This window comes from Pelophylax lessonae (genome assembly GCF_965119305.1).
Source record: "Pelophylax lessonae genome assembly, chromosome: 2".
In the NCBI taxonomy this organism is placed as follows: Eukaryota; Metazoa; Chordata; class Amphibia; order Anura; family Ranidae; genus Pelophylax; species Pelophylax lessonae.
Genome location: NC_138769.1, coordinates 15,337,050 through 15,350,754, shown reverse-complemented (window position 1 = coordinate 15,350,754; position 13,705 = coordinate 15,337,050). Strand labels below are relative to the sequence as shown.

The 13,705-nt window shown below is 50.6% G+C and overlaps 1 protein-coding gene across 8 annotated transcripts in view; it reads right to left on the bottom strand.

Moving 5' to 3' along the window:
• STXBP5L (syntaxin binding protein 5L) overlaps positions 1 to 6,092 on the bottom strand; it is a 504,619-nt gene extending 498,527 nt beyond the window's left edge. For all 8 annotated transcript variants that reach the window (XM_082247637.1, XM_082247640.1, XM_082247638.1 and 5 more), the window contains exon 1: positions 5,833 to 6,092. In XM_082247637.1, the coding sequence (XP_082103763.1) occupies positions 5,833 to 6,054 (222 nt within the window). In that variant the 5' untranslated portion in view covers positions 6,055 to 6,092. The remainder of the gene's footprint in view (positions 1 to 5,832) is intronic.
• Positions 6,093 to 13,705: the final 7,613 nt, after the last annotated feature.

Genomic DNA, 13,705 nt, shown 5'->3' with positions numbered 1-13,705 from the left:
CTCCTGATCACATGACGGATGTGTCCAATCACAGCCGTCATGTAATGTAAATAGAGCCGTTGTAACGGCTTCGATCTCTTCTCCTCCTGACAGATCCTGTCAGTGAGGAGAAGAGAAGAGGATCGGTGCTGCTGCTGGGGGGGATCAGTGAGTATTTCTAATTACTCACTGATCACAGGGGGGGTCTGTGCTGGTAATCAGATGATTGATTACCATTACAGCCTTGGGGGGGGGAGGGGTGCCACTAAGCCACCAGGGATGCCCATCCATGACCACCAGGGATGCCCACCATGGTCACCAGGGATGGCAAGCAGGGCTCAGAGAGCCCCCCAGTGCCCTCCCTATCAGTGTTGCCCACCAATGCCATCTATCAGTGCTGCCCACCAGTGCCGTTATTGCCATCTATCAGTGCTGCCCACCAGTGCCCATTACTGCCCACCAGTGCCGCCTATCAGTGCCCATCAGTGCCCCCCATCAGTGCCGATCAGTGCCCCCCATCAGTGCCGATCATTGCCGCCCAACAGTGCCACCTATCAGTGCCCATCAGTGCCCATCAGCGCTGCCTATCAGTGCCCACCAATGCTGCATATCAGTGCTATCTATCAGTGCCACATATCAGTGCCCATCAGTGCTGCATATCAGTGCTACCTATCAGTGCCCATCAGTGCTGCATATCAGTGCCACCCCATCAGTGCCACCCCATCAGTGTCTCCTCATCAGTGCCTGTAAGTGCGGCATCATCAGTGCTCATCAGTGCAGGAAAAAACATATCTATTTTACAAAATTTTATAACCTAAACAAAAAAACTTTTTTTTTTTTTCAAACTTTTCAGTCTTTTTTTATTTGTGCACCAAAAAAGAAAAAACCTGACGGTGATCAAATACCACCAAAAGAAAGCTCTATTTGTGGGGAAAAAAATGACACAAATGTGGTTTAGGTACAGCGTTGCATGACCGCGCAATTGTCATTCAAATTGCAACAGCGCTAAAAGCTGAAAATTGGTCTGGGAAGGAAGGGGGTGAAAGTGCCCGGTATTGAGGTAGTTAAAGAGGTTGTAAATCCTTTCTTATAACTTGTACCTATAGGTGGGTCTTTAATAAGGCTTACCTATCGGTACTATAAATATCTCCTAAACTTGCACCGTTTAGGATATATTTACATTTCATGCAGCCGATGACATCATTGGCGCATGCGTTCTGAAGGAACAGCCACCTGTGCCGTTCCTTCAGAGCCCTGTGCCGCGAACGGCGGCTCCCGCGGGAATGCGCGGGAGTAACGTCATCGCGCCTCCGGCCAATCAGATGGCCAGAGGACGCGAACCAGGAAGCAGGACGGCCGGACATGTTGGCCATGTCACTGGTGAGTGGGCGGCACTGCGGGGGCTTCGTTCTAAGGCAAGTATTTCATAATGAGCTAGTATGCGATGCACAATAGCTCATTATGCCTTCGTCTTACAGGGTTTTTTGTTCTGTTTTTTTGGGGTTTATAACCTTTTTTTTTTTTTGGGGGGGGGGGGGGTTTACAACCTCTTTAACCACTTCTGGACTGGAAGTCCCGCTTAACCACTTAAGCCCCGAAAGATTTTACCCCCATTCCGACCAGGGGGTATTTTGCGATTCGGCACTGCGTGACTTTAACGGACAATTGCGCGGTCGTGTGACGCTGTACCTAAACGAATTTGGCGTCCTCTTTTTCCCACAAACAGAGCTTTCTTTTGGTGGTATTTGATCACCTGTGCGATTTTTTGATCACGCGCTATAAACAAAAAAAGAGCGTCAATTTTGCAAAAATAGCAATATTTTTCACATTTTTTTATATGAAATTCCCCAAAAAAAAATTTAAAAATCAAAATTTTTTTACTTTTTCGGCCAATTTGTTTGATGCTGCCTAGGTTTGGTAAAAAAAAAAAATCGCAAAAAGCGTATTTTGATTGGTTTGAGCAAAAGTTATCGCGTTTACTAACAAAGGGAAAGATTTCTGTCATTTTTGTTGTTTTTTTTTTAACGTGTAATGGCGGCGATCTGCGATTTTTTTTGCGGTACTGCGACATTGGGGCGGACAGATCGGACCCTTGACTGACATTTTTGACACTTTTGGGGTTACCAGTGACATTTCTACAGTAATCAGTGCTATATATATGCACTGTTACTGTAAAAATACACTGGTAGTGAAGGGGTTACCTTTATTTGGGAGGGAGGGGCTGTGTGTATCCCTAGGGGCGTGCTTTCTACTGTGATTGGCTGGGGCTTGAGCTGTATGGACACTGATCAACGGATCTACATACTAGATCCGAGTGATCAGTATCCTAACAGCAAGGAGAATGACAGGTGGCTTGTTTACACAAGCTGCCTGACATTCTCCCTCTCCCCCGCCGATCGCCGAGTGACCGGCGGACATCGGGTCCGCCGGTCACACGCGCGGGTGGGTCCGTGACCACGCGGGAGCGGGAGCGCGCCTCTGGGGGCGCGCGCTTGCTCCCTAGACCCTCACAAGCTAGTGACGTAGCCCTACGTCACTTTGCCTGTGAGGGGCTGACTGCCGACGTAGATCGGCGTTAGGCAGTCGGCAAGTGGTTAATGACCAGGCCATATTTTGCAATTCGGCACTGCGTTACTTTAGCAGACAATTGCGCAGTCGTGCGACGCTGTACCCAAATAAAATGAATGTCCTTTTTTTTCCAACAAATAGAGCTTTCTTTTGGTGGTATTTGATCACCTCTATTTTTTGCGCTATAAACAAAAATAGAGCGACAATTCTGAAAAAAAAAAAAAAAACAATATATTTCACATTCTGCTATATAACATTCCCCCCCCCAAAAAAATTTAAAAATCCAAATTTTTTAACATTTTAGGCCAATTTATTTTCTGCTAAAAAAAAAAATCGCAATAAGTCTATTTTGATTGGTTTGCGCAAAAGTTATTGTGTCTACAAACTATGGGAAAGATTTATGTCATTTTTATTGTTTTATTTCTTTTTTTTTACAAGTTAGGCTCCGTTCACATCTAGGCGTTTTTGGGGCGTTTTTGGGGAGTTTTTCTGCTCTAGGATCAGCTCTCAAAACGCCCAACAAGACAAATCCTATTCATTTCAATGGCCCCTGTTCACATCTGAGCGTTTTGACGCTGTGAGCAAAACGCCCAACGCTCAAAAAAGTACATGAGCTTCTTTTTGGGCAGATTACAATCTATCTAAAAACGCCTGCACAAAAAAACGCCTGTAAAACGCCTGAAAAAACACCCATAAAAACGCCTGTAATAGCAACGCCAAGATGTGAACGTAGCCTTATGGTGGCAATCAGTGATTTTTATCGGGACTGCGACATTGCGGCGGACAGATCGGACCCCTAACTGACATTTTTGACACTTTTGGGGGGGGGGGGCAGTGACATTACTACAGTAATCAGTGCTAAAAATATGCACTGTTACTGTAATAATGACACTGGCAGGGAAGGGTTTAAGCCAGTGGGTGATCAAAGGGTTGAATGTGTACCTAGGGGAGTGATTCTAACTGTGTGGGGGTTGGGCTTGTGAAATGACCATAGAGACGTGTTCCTATATAGAAGGATCACAGGAGCTCTGTGATCATTCTAGAGAGAACGGTCGGCTGTGTTTACAACAGCTGACCGTCCTTCTCTCTCAGCGGGGGAACGATCGCGGGTGTCAGGCGGCAATTGGAGCCCTGCAAACAAAAACACAAAGAAAGGGCGCACCAGCCTAGCGCATTCTCCTCAATAAGGCCTTTATTAATTACAAAATAAAAGATGTCTACTCATAAACGGGTGATGTAAACCAGCATAACAGATTCAAACAGCGAAGTCCATGATAACAGAGTCCACGGTTTCAGTTTTTAATGTTGGCTAACGTGTTTCGAGGCCTCGCCTCTTCCTCAGAGCCCCGAGGCTCTGAGGAAGAGGCAAGGCCTCGAAATGCGTTAGAAAAATAAAAAAACTGAAACTGTGGACTCTGTAATCATGGACTTCGCTGTTTGAATCTGTTATGCTGGTTTACATCACCCGTTTGTGAGTAGACATCTTTTATTTTGTAATTAATAAAGGCCTTATTGAGGATAATGCGCTAGGCTGGTGCGCCCTTTCTTTGTGTTTTTGTTTGCATTGTTATGTTGACCACCCCGGTCGTAGAAGGCAGCAAGGTCTAGCCATTGGGGATTCCAAGTATGAGTCCCGTGACAGGAGTAGTCTGGGAGCCCTCTTTCTGAGAGCAGGAGTAAGGTGCCAAGCACCACAAATTTCTTTTGGGGCAATTGGAGCCGCCTGACCCCTGCACCGAAGTCCCCGCTGAGAGTGGGGGCGGGAGCGAGCTCTGTGATCATTCTAGAGAGAAGAAAGGTTGGCTGTGTTTACAACAGCTGACCGTTCTCTCTCAGCGGGGAACGATCGCAGGTGTCAGGCAGCAATTGGAGCCGCCTGACCCGTGCACCGAAGTCCCCGCTGAGAGTGGGGGGGGCGGGAGTGAGCTCGCCCCCTAGCTGTAGGCGCGCGACCGACGTATACCTACGTCGGTTCGCACAGAAGGGCCACCCTGTCGCAGGGGCGGCACAGTGGTGTAGTGGTTAGCACTTTCACCTAGCAGCAAGAGGGTCGCTGGTTCGAATCCCAACCATGACACTACCTGCCTGGAGTGTGCATGTTCTCCCTGTGCCTGCGTGGGTTTCCTCCGGGCACTCCGGTTTCCTCCCACACTTCAAAGACATGCTGCCTGGACACTACCTGCCTGAAGTTTGCATGTTCTCCCTGTGCCTGCGTGGGTTTCCTCCGGGCACTCCGGTTTCCTCCCACACTCCAAAGACATGCTGGTAGGTTAATTGGATCCTGTATATAAAAAAAAAAAAAAAAAAAAAATTGCCCTACTATGTATGAATGTGAGTTAGGGACCTTAGATTGTAAGCTCCTTGAGGGCAGGGACTGATGTGAATGTACAATGTATATGTAAAGCGCTGCGTAAATTGACAGCGCTATATAAGTACCTGAAATAATAATAAATAAGTATAACTGCGGAGGGCGGCCGGTCGGTAGGTGGTTAAAAGAAAAATTTAAGCATAGACTAAAATAAGTCAGATTTCTAAAAATAAGCGCCCATTCAGACTGGCGCGACGCGACTTGCTGGGGCGACCTGTGAAGTCGAGTGCACCGCGACCTCGGCGCGACTTGCAGGGACTTCATATAATTGAAGTCAATGCAAGTCGCCCCAAAGTAGTACAGGACCCTTTTCCTAAGTCAGAGCGACTTGTGTCGCTCCTATTAGAACGGGTCCTGTACTATTCAATGGCGAGCGACCGACCGCGACTTGTCAGGCGACCAAGTCACCCGACAAGTCGCGTTAGTGTGAATGGACCCTTAGTCCCCGTTCACACTGGGGCGACCTGTCAGGCGACCTGGTCGCCTGACAGGTCGCTCGCCATAGAGAAGCTATGGACCCGTTCTAATAGGAGCGACACAAGTCGCTCCGACTTAGAAAAAGGGTCCAATGTTATGAAGTCTGTGCCGGCCGCTCCGAGGTCGCGGTGCAAGCAGCGCGCCGCGACCTATGAGGTCGCCCCGGCAAGTCGGATCGCCCCAGTGTGAACGGGGCCTCAGCCTTGCTGTGTAAAAAATAAAATTGCAAAGGACTGACCTCAACACGCAGAAGCAGGCGGGGTCCCTTTCATGGAAACAAATAAATTAACAAAAAAAAAACCTGGAAGCTGATTGGTTTCTATGCACAGCTGCACCAGATTTTGCACTCTACAGTTTTAGTCAATCAAACCCCCCCCCCCTCCCTCCCTTCCCACAATTTGTAATAACAATCGCTTTCTGAAAGATAAAAGTTGTTTTACCTTGCAGACTTGGAACTGCTCGGAGGTCAGGCTCTCCGGTATTTCCGTTTCTCTGGGGGACAGGACAGATCCAAGCGATCCAGACGGATAAAGCGAACAACCCCCCCCTGGTCCGCCGCCGCCTCCAACTCCAGCACCTCCGCCTACCGGCGACGAGGCAGTAAAACCGTCCAAAACTTTGAAGATCTTCTTCATCCTCGTAAGCTGAGCCCCAATGTGCATTCCCTCGAGGAAAAAAATGGAAGTCAATTCCAAATGACTACAGAGAAAAAAAAGGCACGCAAAAAATAAAAAGCAAAATTATGTGTGATTGAAAGAAACCATTGTTGAGTCAGTTTTGGTGTTGTAATATGGAGAATAAAAATACAGTTCTATGGATGAAGAAAGATTAGACGCGGAAGTCCTATATAAAGATCCGGAGTCTATGGGTGAATTGCTGGTGAATACCGTCCTGGCTTTCTCGCTTATCCCACCTTCTCAGAGAACGCGTGTATATAATGCTTCCGTATACCGGGTTCCAGCCCAAGTCCTTTCAGGAAAGCCCAGCATCTATAGGCGTTGAATATTCCAGTATTTTGTTGTCATTTTGTATCAATAAAATGATAAATATTAATAGGTCCTCTATCTATTACAGCAGAAGAAATATTCTATTCTCTGACACCCGTATCTTCCTCGCACTATTTATCCCATTATTGGCTTTTCTTCCATCCTTGCATCCAAAACTTGTGGAAATGTTCATTTAAATCCCTTAAATGTTTTCAGCGTAAACTGCTTCGGGGCGCCGTAAAGCGTTGAACTCCACGCATGGCCTATAACCCCCCCGCCCCCCCTTCTCTCCGAACCAGATCTCTAAATGCCAAGAGGGCGCTAGCCAACTGAACAGGAGTAGTCTGGAGCTGGACAACTCAATATATTATTCTACACACCAGACCCCCCCCCTCCCTCCCCCCTCTCACTGTGATCTGACCCACCACACACCCCCCCACCCCTGTTACCATTTAAAAGAGTCTAGCGTTCCTGCTTATAGTGGCTGCTGGGCAAAATAAAACCTGATTCCCCATTGTTCTAAAAGGAAGAGCGTTTCTAGCTGGGGACTGCATTCGATGCGTCAGCATGCTCTAGAAGAAGCAGCCCTTAAATCGTTAATGATGAATCTGTAATAGATTTCTCAATGGGGGGGGGGGGGGGGAATTCGGTGACTGAGCACAGACTAGATCTTCTAATGAAGACCTACTACAGATCTCCTGATATGCACAGCAACAGTCCGGAGCCCTGGAAAATGAATTGGAGAGGCCAAGAGCAGCAGGAATTCAGGACCGAGTCCTATGGACAGCTCCTGACCCTCTGGCGTCCTCTGCAGCAGCTCTTTAGGGCTGGAAGAGGTCCTTCAGCCTCCTGAGTGTCCAGCACCTGCTATGGGAGGGAGAGGGGGTTCAAAACCTATTCACCAATTAATTAGCTTTTGCAGCCGGTCTTCTAATGTCTTCGGCTGAAACAGAGAATAGTCCAGAGTCTCTACTGATGGATGAGAAAGCAGCAGATATAATAAAGTGGTCCAGCAGCACCAGATTGCTGATCCAGAGACCAGGAGGTCCTATACAGGAACCAAGCAGCTGATACTGAGCACAGAATACCAGAGATCAAGAGCAGATCTATAGAAGTCCGGCACCAACAAGTCCCTTGGTAGAGGTCCCCTGATCTCTTATACAGGAGTCCAGTATCTAAAATTCGATGTTAGCCCAGAAACCAGGAGCTCCTCAATGCTGGCTCAGAGACCAGGAGCTGGTATATGGGGAGGAGGGGGGGTTCAGGATGATGATAAATTCGGCAATCAGTCCTCAAAGCCCAGGAGCAGAGACCAGGAGCTCCTCAATGCTGGCTCAGAGACCAGGAGCTGGTATATGGGGAGGAGGGGGGGTTCAGGATGATGATAAATTCGGCAATCAGTCCTCAAAGCCCAGGAGCAGAGACCAGGAGCTCCTCAATGCTGGCTCAGAAACCAGGAGGTCCTCAATATGCTGGCTCAAAGACCAAGAGCTCCTCAATGTTGTCCCAGAGACCAGAAACTCCTCAATGCTGGCCCAGAGACCAGGAGCTGGTATATATGGGGAGGGGGGTTCAGGATGATGATAAATTCGGCAATCAGTCCTCAAAGCCCCGGAGCAGAGACCAGGAGCTCCTCAATGTTGTTCCAGAGACCAGGAGCTTCTCAATGCTGTCCCAGAGACCAGGAGCTCCTCAATGTTGTCCCAGAAATCAGGAGCTCCTCAATGCTGTCCCAGAGACCAGGAGCTCCTCAATGCTGGCCCAGAGACCAGGAGCTCCTCAATGCTGACCCAGAGACCAGGAGCTGGTATATGGGGGGTTCAGGATAATGATAAATTCGGCAATCAGTCTTCAAAGCCCCGGAGCAGAGACCAGGAGCTCCTCAATGCTGGCCCAGAGACCAGGAGCTCCTCAATGCTGACCCAGAGACCAGGAGCTGGTATATGGGGGGTTCAGGATAATGATAAATTCGGCAATCAGTCCTCAAAGCCCGGAGCAGAGACCAGGAACTCCTCAATGCTGGCCCAGAGACCAGGAGCTCCTCAATGCTGGCCCAGAGACCAGGAGCTCCTCAATGATGACCCAGAGACCAGGAGCTCCTCAATGATGACCCAGAGACCAGGAGCTGGTATATGGGGGGGGGGGGGTTCAGGATGATGATAAATTCAGCAATCAGTCCTCAAAGCCCAGGAGCAGAGACCAGAACACTCAGCAGTGATCCAGGAACCAAGAGCAAGTCCAGCAGCAGCCCACTAGATCCTTCAGGAAGGTTCAGGAGACAAGGAGGAGAACGCTTAACGTCTTTTTTTTTTTTTACAGCAGTCCACAGTTCAGTACGGAATCCAATGACTGAAAGCGCAGATCAGAGCACTCGGGAGCGATCCATAAACCAAGGGATGAGCTACAGGAAGCCGGCAGGTGATAGCAAGCCAAGTCTAGTGCCTTTGAGGGGGGGGCCAGGAGCCCTGGGATAGAAGCTGATCCAACAGTCTCCTCTGAAGTGCAGCAGCTTCCTTGGGACGGTACAGACCCCTCTCTTGTAGTGCAGCAGCCCACTCAGGACAGGCCCAGATTCCTTCTATTTCTCTACAGATGGCTCTGGATCCCTCACAGTAATGCAGCAGACCCCCAGGAAGGGCAGCAGTCCCCCTCCCCCAGTTACCCTCAGTAATAAGATGGACCCCCTAGGTCGCTTTCAGCCCACCCCCCAAGAAAGGCAGCAGTTCCCCCAGTAGTGAAGCCGATCCCCCTGTCTACTCTCATTAACACAGCAGACCCCCCCAGAAAGGGCAGCAGTCCTCCCCCCGTCCCCTCAGTAGTACAGAAGACCCTCAAGGGACAGAAGCACATTCCCCAGTCCCCTCTTACTAGTGATTTAGACCCCCCCAGGAAGAGCAGCAATTACCCCAGTCTACCCTTACTAGAGAAGCAGACCCCCAGGAAGAGCAGCAATTACCCCAGTCTTAGTAGAGAAGCAGAACCCCCAGGAAGGAAAGAAGTTACTCCAGTCACCCCCAGTAGTACAGCAGACCCCCCAGGAAGGGCAGCAGTTGCCCCAGTCTCTCCTCAGTAGTGCAGCAGACCCCCTAAGACAGCAGTTGCCCCAGTCTCCTTTCAGTAGTGCAGCAGACCCCCTAGGTAAGGCAGCAGTTGCCCCAGTCACCCCTCAGTTGCAGCAGACCCCCTAGGAAGGACAGCAGTTGCCCCAGTCTCCCCTCAGTAGTGAAGCAGACCCCCCTAGGAAGGACAGCAGTTGCCCCAGTCTCCCTTCAGTAGTGAAGCAGACCCCCCTAGGAAGGACAGCAGTTGCCCCAGTCTCCCCTCAGTAGTGCAGCAGACCCCCCAGGAAGGACAGCAGTTGCCCCAGTCACCCCCTCAGTAGTGAAGCAGACCCCCTAGAAGGACAGCAGTTGCCCCAGTCTCCCCTCAGTAGTGCAGCAGACCCCCCAGGAAGGACAGCAGTTGCCCCAGTCACCCCCTCAGTAGTGAAGCAGACCCCCTAGAAGGACAGCAGTTGCCCCAGTCTCTCCTCAGTAGTGAAGCAGACCCCCCTAGGAAGGACAGCAGTTGCCCCAGTCTCCCCTCAGTAGTGCAGCAGACCCCCCAGGAAGGACAGCAGTTGCCCCAGTCTCCCCTCAGTAGTGCAGCAGACCCCCCAGGAAGGACAGCAGTTGCCCCAGTCACCCCCTCAGTAGTGAAGCAGACCCCCTAGAAGGGCAGCAGTTGCCCCAGTCACCCCCTCAGTATTGAAGCAGACCCCCTAGAAGGACAGCAGTTGCCCCAGTCTCTCCTCAGTAGTGCAGCAGACCCCCCAGGAAAGGCAGCAGTTGCCCCAGTCTCTCCTCAGAAGGACAGCAGTTGCCCCAGTCTCTCCTCAGTAGTGCAGCAGACCCCCTAGGCACAGCACCCCCTTCCTTCTCCTGTGTCTGGTAGCGGTGGTCCCTGTATCGGTGTGGTCCGGGGATGACAGCTCAGGCTCGGCTCTTCTCTCTCTCTCCAGCCTCTCCCCTCTCCGGCTCCCCCCGCCGCTCTGCGAGCTCTTCAGGCTGCTGTCCGAGGTGCTGAGGAGAAATGGGAGGGGACTGGAAGAGGGGGGGGTGGAGAGGCGGGGTCGCGTGATCCCTATAAATTATTCACGGCGCTCTCAGGCCACGCCCCCTTTCCTCCTTTTCCACGCTGCTTTTGGACGGCCGCGCGCACCGGCCAGCCAATCGGAGGGAACATGTGCCGGAACCAGAGGGCACGCCCCGCCCTCTCAGCTGCTCGCCCCAAGCCGCAGCATATTTGGGGCGGGGTCTCTCTTGGCTGGCAAGGTGAACGCCAGCGGTGATTGGTTACCTGAGCGGTGATTGACGGCTCAGCGGAGCAATGAGCGCGCCTCCCTGATCCTGACAGGAATCTAGAATTGAATGGATGTGTATATATTGATACAGCTATTAATTTTATATTCCTGTATACCGTCTATAATATCACAAATCATAAAATCACGCTATACATTATTAATATGATGATTAATACAGCTCCATCGCCTAATAAATGATACATAAATGGCCAATAATAAAGGTTAACTGTCCTACATACACCCCCTCATTAAATTATCAGAAAATATAATAAAATGAAATAAAGAAAATTAAAAAAAAAGTACAAACAAATGTTACCTGAGTAGCCTAATAGGTGTAACCAAGATTTCCCACCTCAGCCGCCGCTCGCCAACGTAAAAATCGCCAATTTCACAGGAAAATCTCTCTATTTCTCCCTATTTCTTATTAGAAATGTTGTATTTTTTTATATCGGGCCTGTTTGCATGTGCAAATTTACTGCCAGGCGATATGTGGCCTCCTGCCAAACCACCACGCCACAACTGCGTACATCGCAGGGTATTGCGGTGAGTCCGCCATTCACTTGAAGGAGAGCGTTCAACAGACATACTGCCTGCCAACCCACCACACAGCAACCACATCGCAGGGTTATTGCGGCGAGTCGGCCATTCACTTGAAAGAGTAGCGTTTAACAGATAGACTGCCTGCCAACCCAACACGCCGCAACCACATCGCAGGGTTATTGCCGCGTGTCCGCCATTCACTTCAAGGAGAGCGTTCAACAGACATACCGCCTGCCAACCCACCACGCCGCAACCACATCGCAGGGTTATTGCCGCGTGTCCGCCATTCACTTGAAGGAGTAGTGTTCAACAGACATACCGCCTGCCAACCCACCAGGCCGCAAAACCACATCGCAGGGCTATTGTGGTGAGTCCGCCATTCACTTGAAGGAATAGCGTTCAACAGACTTACCGCCTCCCAACCCAACACGCAGCAACCACATCACAGGGTTATTGCGGCAAGTTCGCCATTCACTTGAAGGAGTAGCATTCAACAGACATACTGCCTGCCAACCCAACATGCCGCAACCACATCACAGGGATATTGCAGCGTGTCCCCCATTCACATGCAAATCTACTGCCAGGCGATGAGGAGGCGATATGTGGCCTCCATCGCCGCCTGCCAACCCTCTGCGCCACAACTGCGTACATCACAGGGTTATTGCGGTGAGTCCGCCATTCACTTGAAGGAGTAGCGTTCAACAGACATACCGCCTGCCAACCCACCACCCCACAACCACATTGCAGGGTTATTGCGACAAGTCTGCCATTCACTTGAAGCAGTAGCATTTAACAGACATACCGCCTGCCAACCCACCATGCCGCAAAACCACATCGCAGGGTTATTGCAGCGTGTCCCCCATTTACTTGAAGGGGTAGCATTCAACAGACATACCGCCTGCCAACCCACCACGCTGCAACCAAATCGCAGGGTATTGCGGCAAGTCTGCCATTCACTTGAAGGAGTAGCGTTCAACAAACATACCGCCTGCCAACACACCACGCAGGAACCACATATCGCAGGGTTATTGCAGCAAGTCCACCATTCACTTGAAGGAGTAGCATTCAACAGACATACCGCCTGCCAACCCACCATGCAGCAACCACATCGCAGGGTTATTGTGGTGAGTCCGCCATTCACTTGAAGGAGTAGCATTCAACAGACATACCGCCTGCCAACCCACCACGCAGCAACCACATCACAGGGTTATTGCGGCAAGTTCGCCATTCACTTGAAGGAGTAGCGTTCAACAGACATATTGCCTGCCAACCCAACACGCCGCAACCACATTGCAGGGATATTGCAGCGTGTCCCCCATTCACATGCAAATCTACTGCCAGGCGATGAGGAGGCGATATGTGGCCTCCTCGCCGCCTGCCAACCCTCTGCGCCACAACTGCGTACATCACAGGATTATTGCGGTGAGTCCGCCATCCACTTGAAGGAGTAGCGTTCAACAGACATACTGCCTGCCAATACACCATGCCACAACCATATCGCAGGGTTATTGCGGCGAGTCCGCCATTCACTTGAAGGAGTAGCGTTCAACAGATATATCGCCTGCTAACCCACCACGCCACAACCACATCGCAGAGTTATTGCCGCAACTCCGCCATTCACTTGAAGGAGTAGCGTTCAACAGACATACCGCCTGCCAACCCACCACGCTGCAGCCACATCGCAGGGTTATTGCCGCGTGTCCGCCATTCACTTGAAGGAGAGCATTCAACAGATATACCACCTGCCAACCCACCACACCGCAACCACATCCCAGGGTTATTGAGGTGAGTCCACCATTCACTTGAAGGAGTAGCGTTCAACAGATATACCGCCTGGCAACCCACCACGCCGCAACCACATCGCAGGGTTATTGCGGGGAGTCCACCATTCACTTGAAGGAGCAGCGTTCAACAGACATACCGCCTTCCAACCCACCATGCCGCAAAACCATATCGCAGGGTTATTGCGGTGAGTCTGCCATTCACTTGAAGGAATAGCGTTCAACTAACATACCGCCTGCCAATCCACCACGCTGCAACCACATAGCAGGGTTATTGTGGCAAGTCCGCCATTCACTTGAAGTAGTAGCGTTCAACAGATATATCGCCTGCCAATCCACCACGCCGCAACCACATCGCAGGGTTACTGCGGCGAGTCCACCATTTACTTGAAGGAGTAGCATTCAACAAACATACTGCCTGCCAACCCACCACGCCACAACCACATCGCAGGGCTATTGTGGTGAGTCCACCATTTACTTGAAGGAGTAGCATTCAACAAACATACTGCCTGCCAACCCACCATGCCGCAACCACATCTCAGGTTTATTATAGTGAGTCTGTAATTCACTTGAAGGAGTAGCGTTCAACAGATATACCGCCTGCCAACCCACCACGCCGCAACCACATCGCAGGGATATTGCAGTGTGTCCCCCATTCACATGC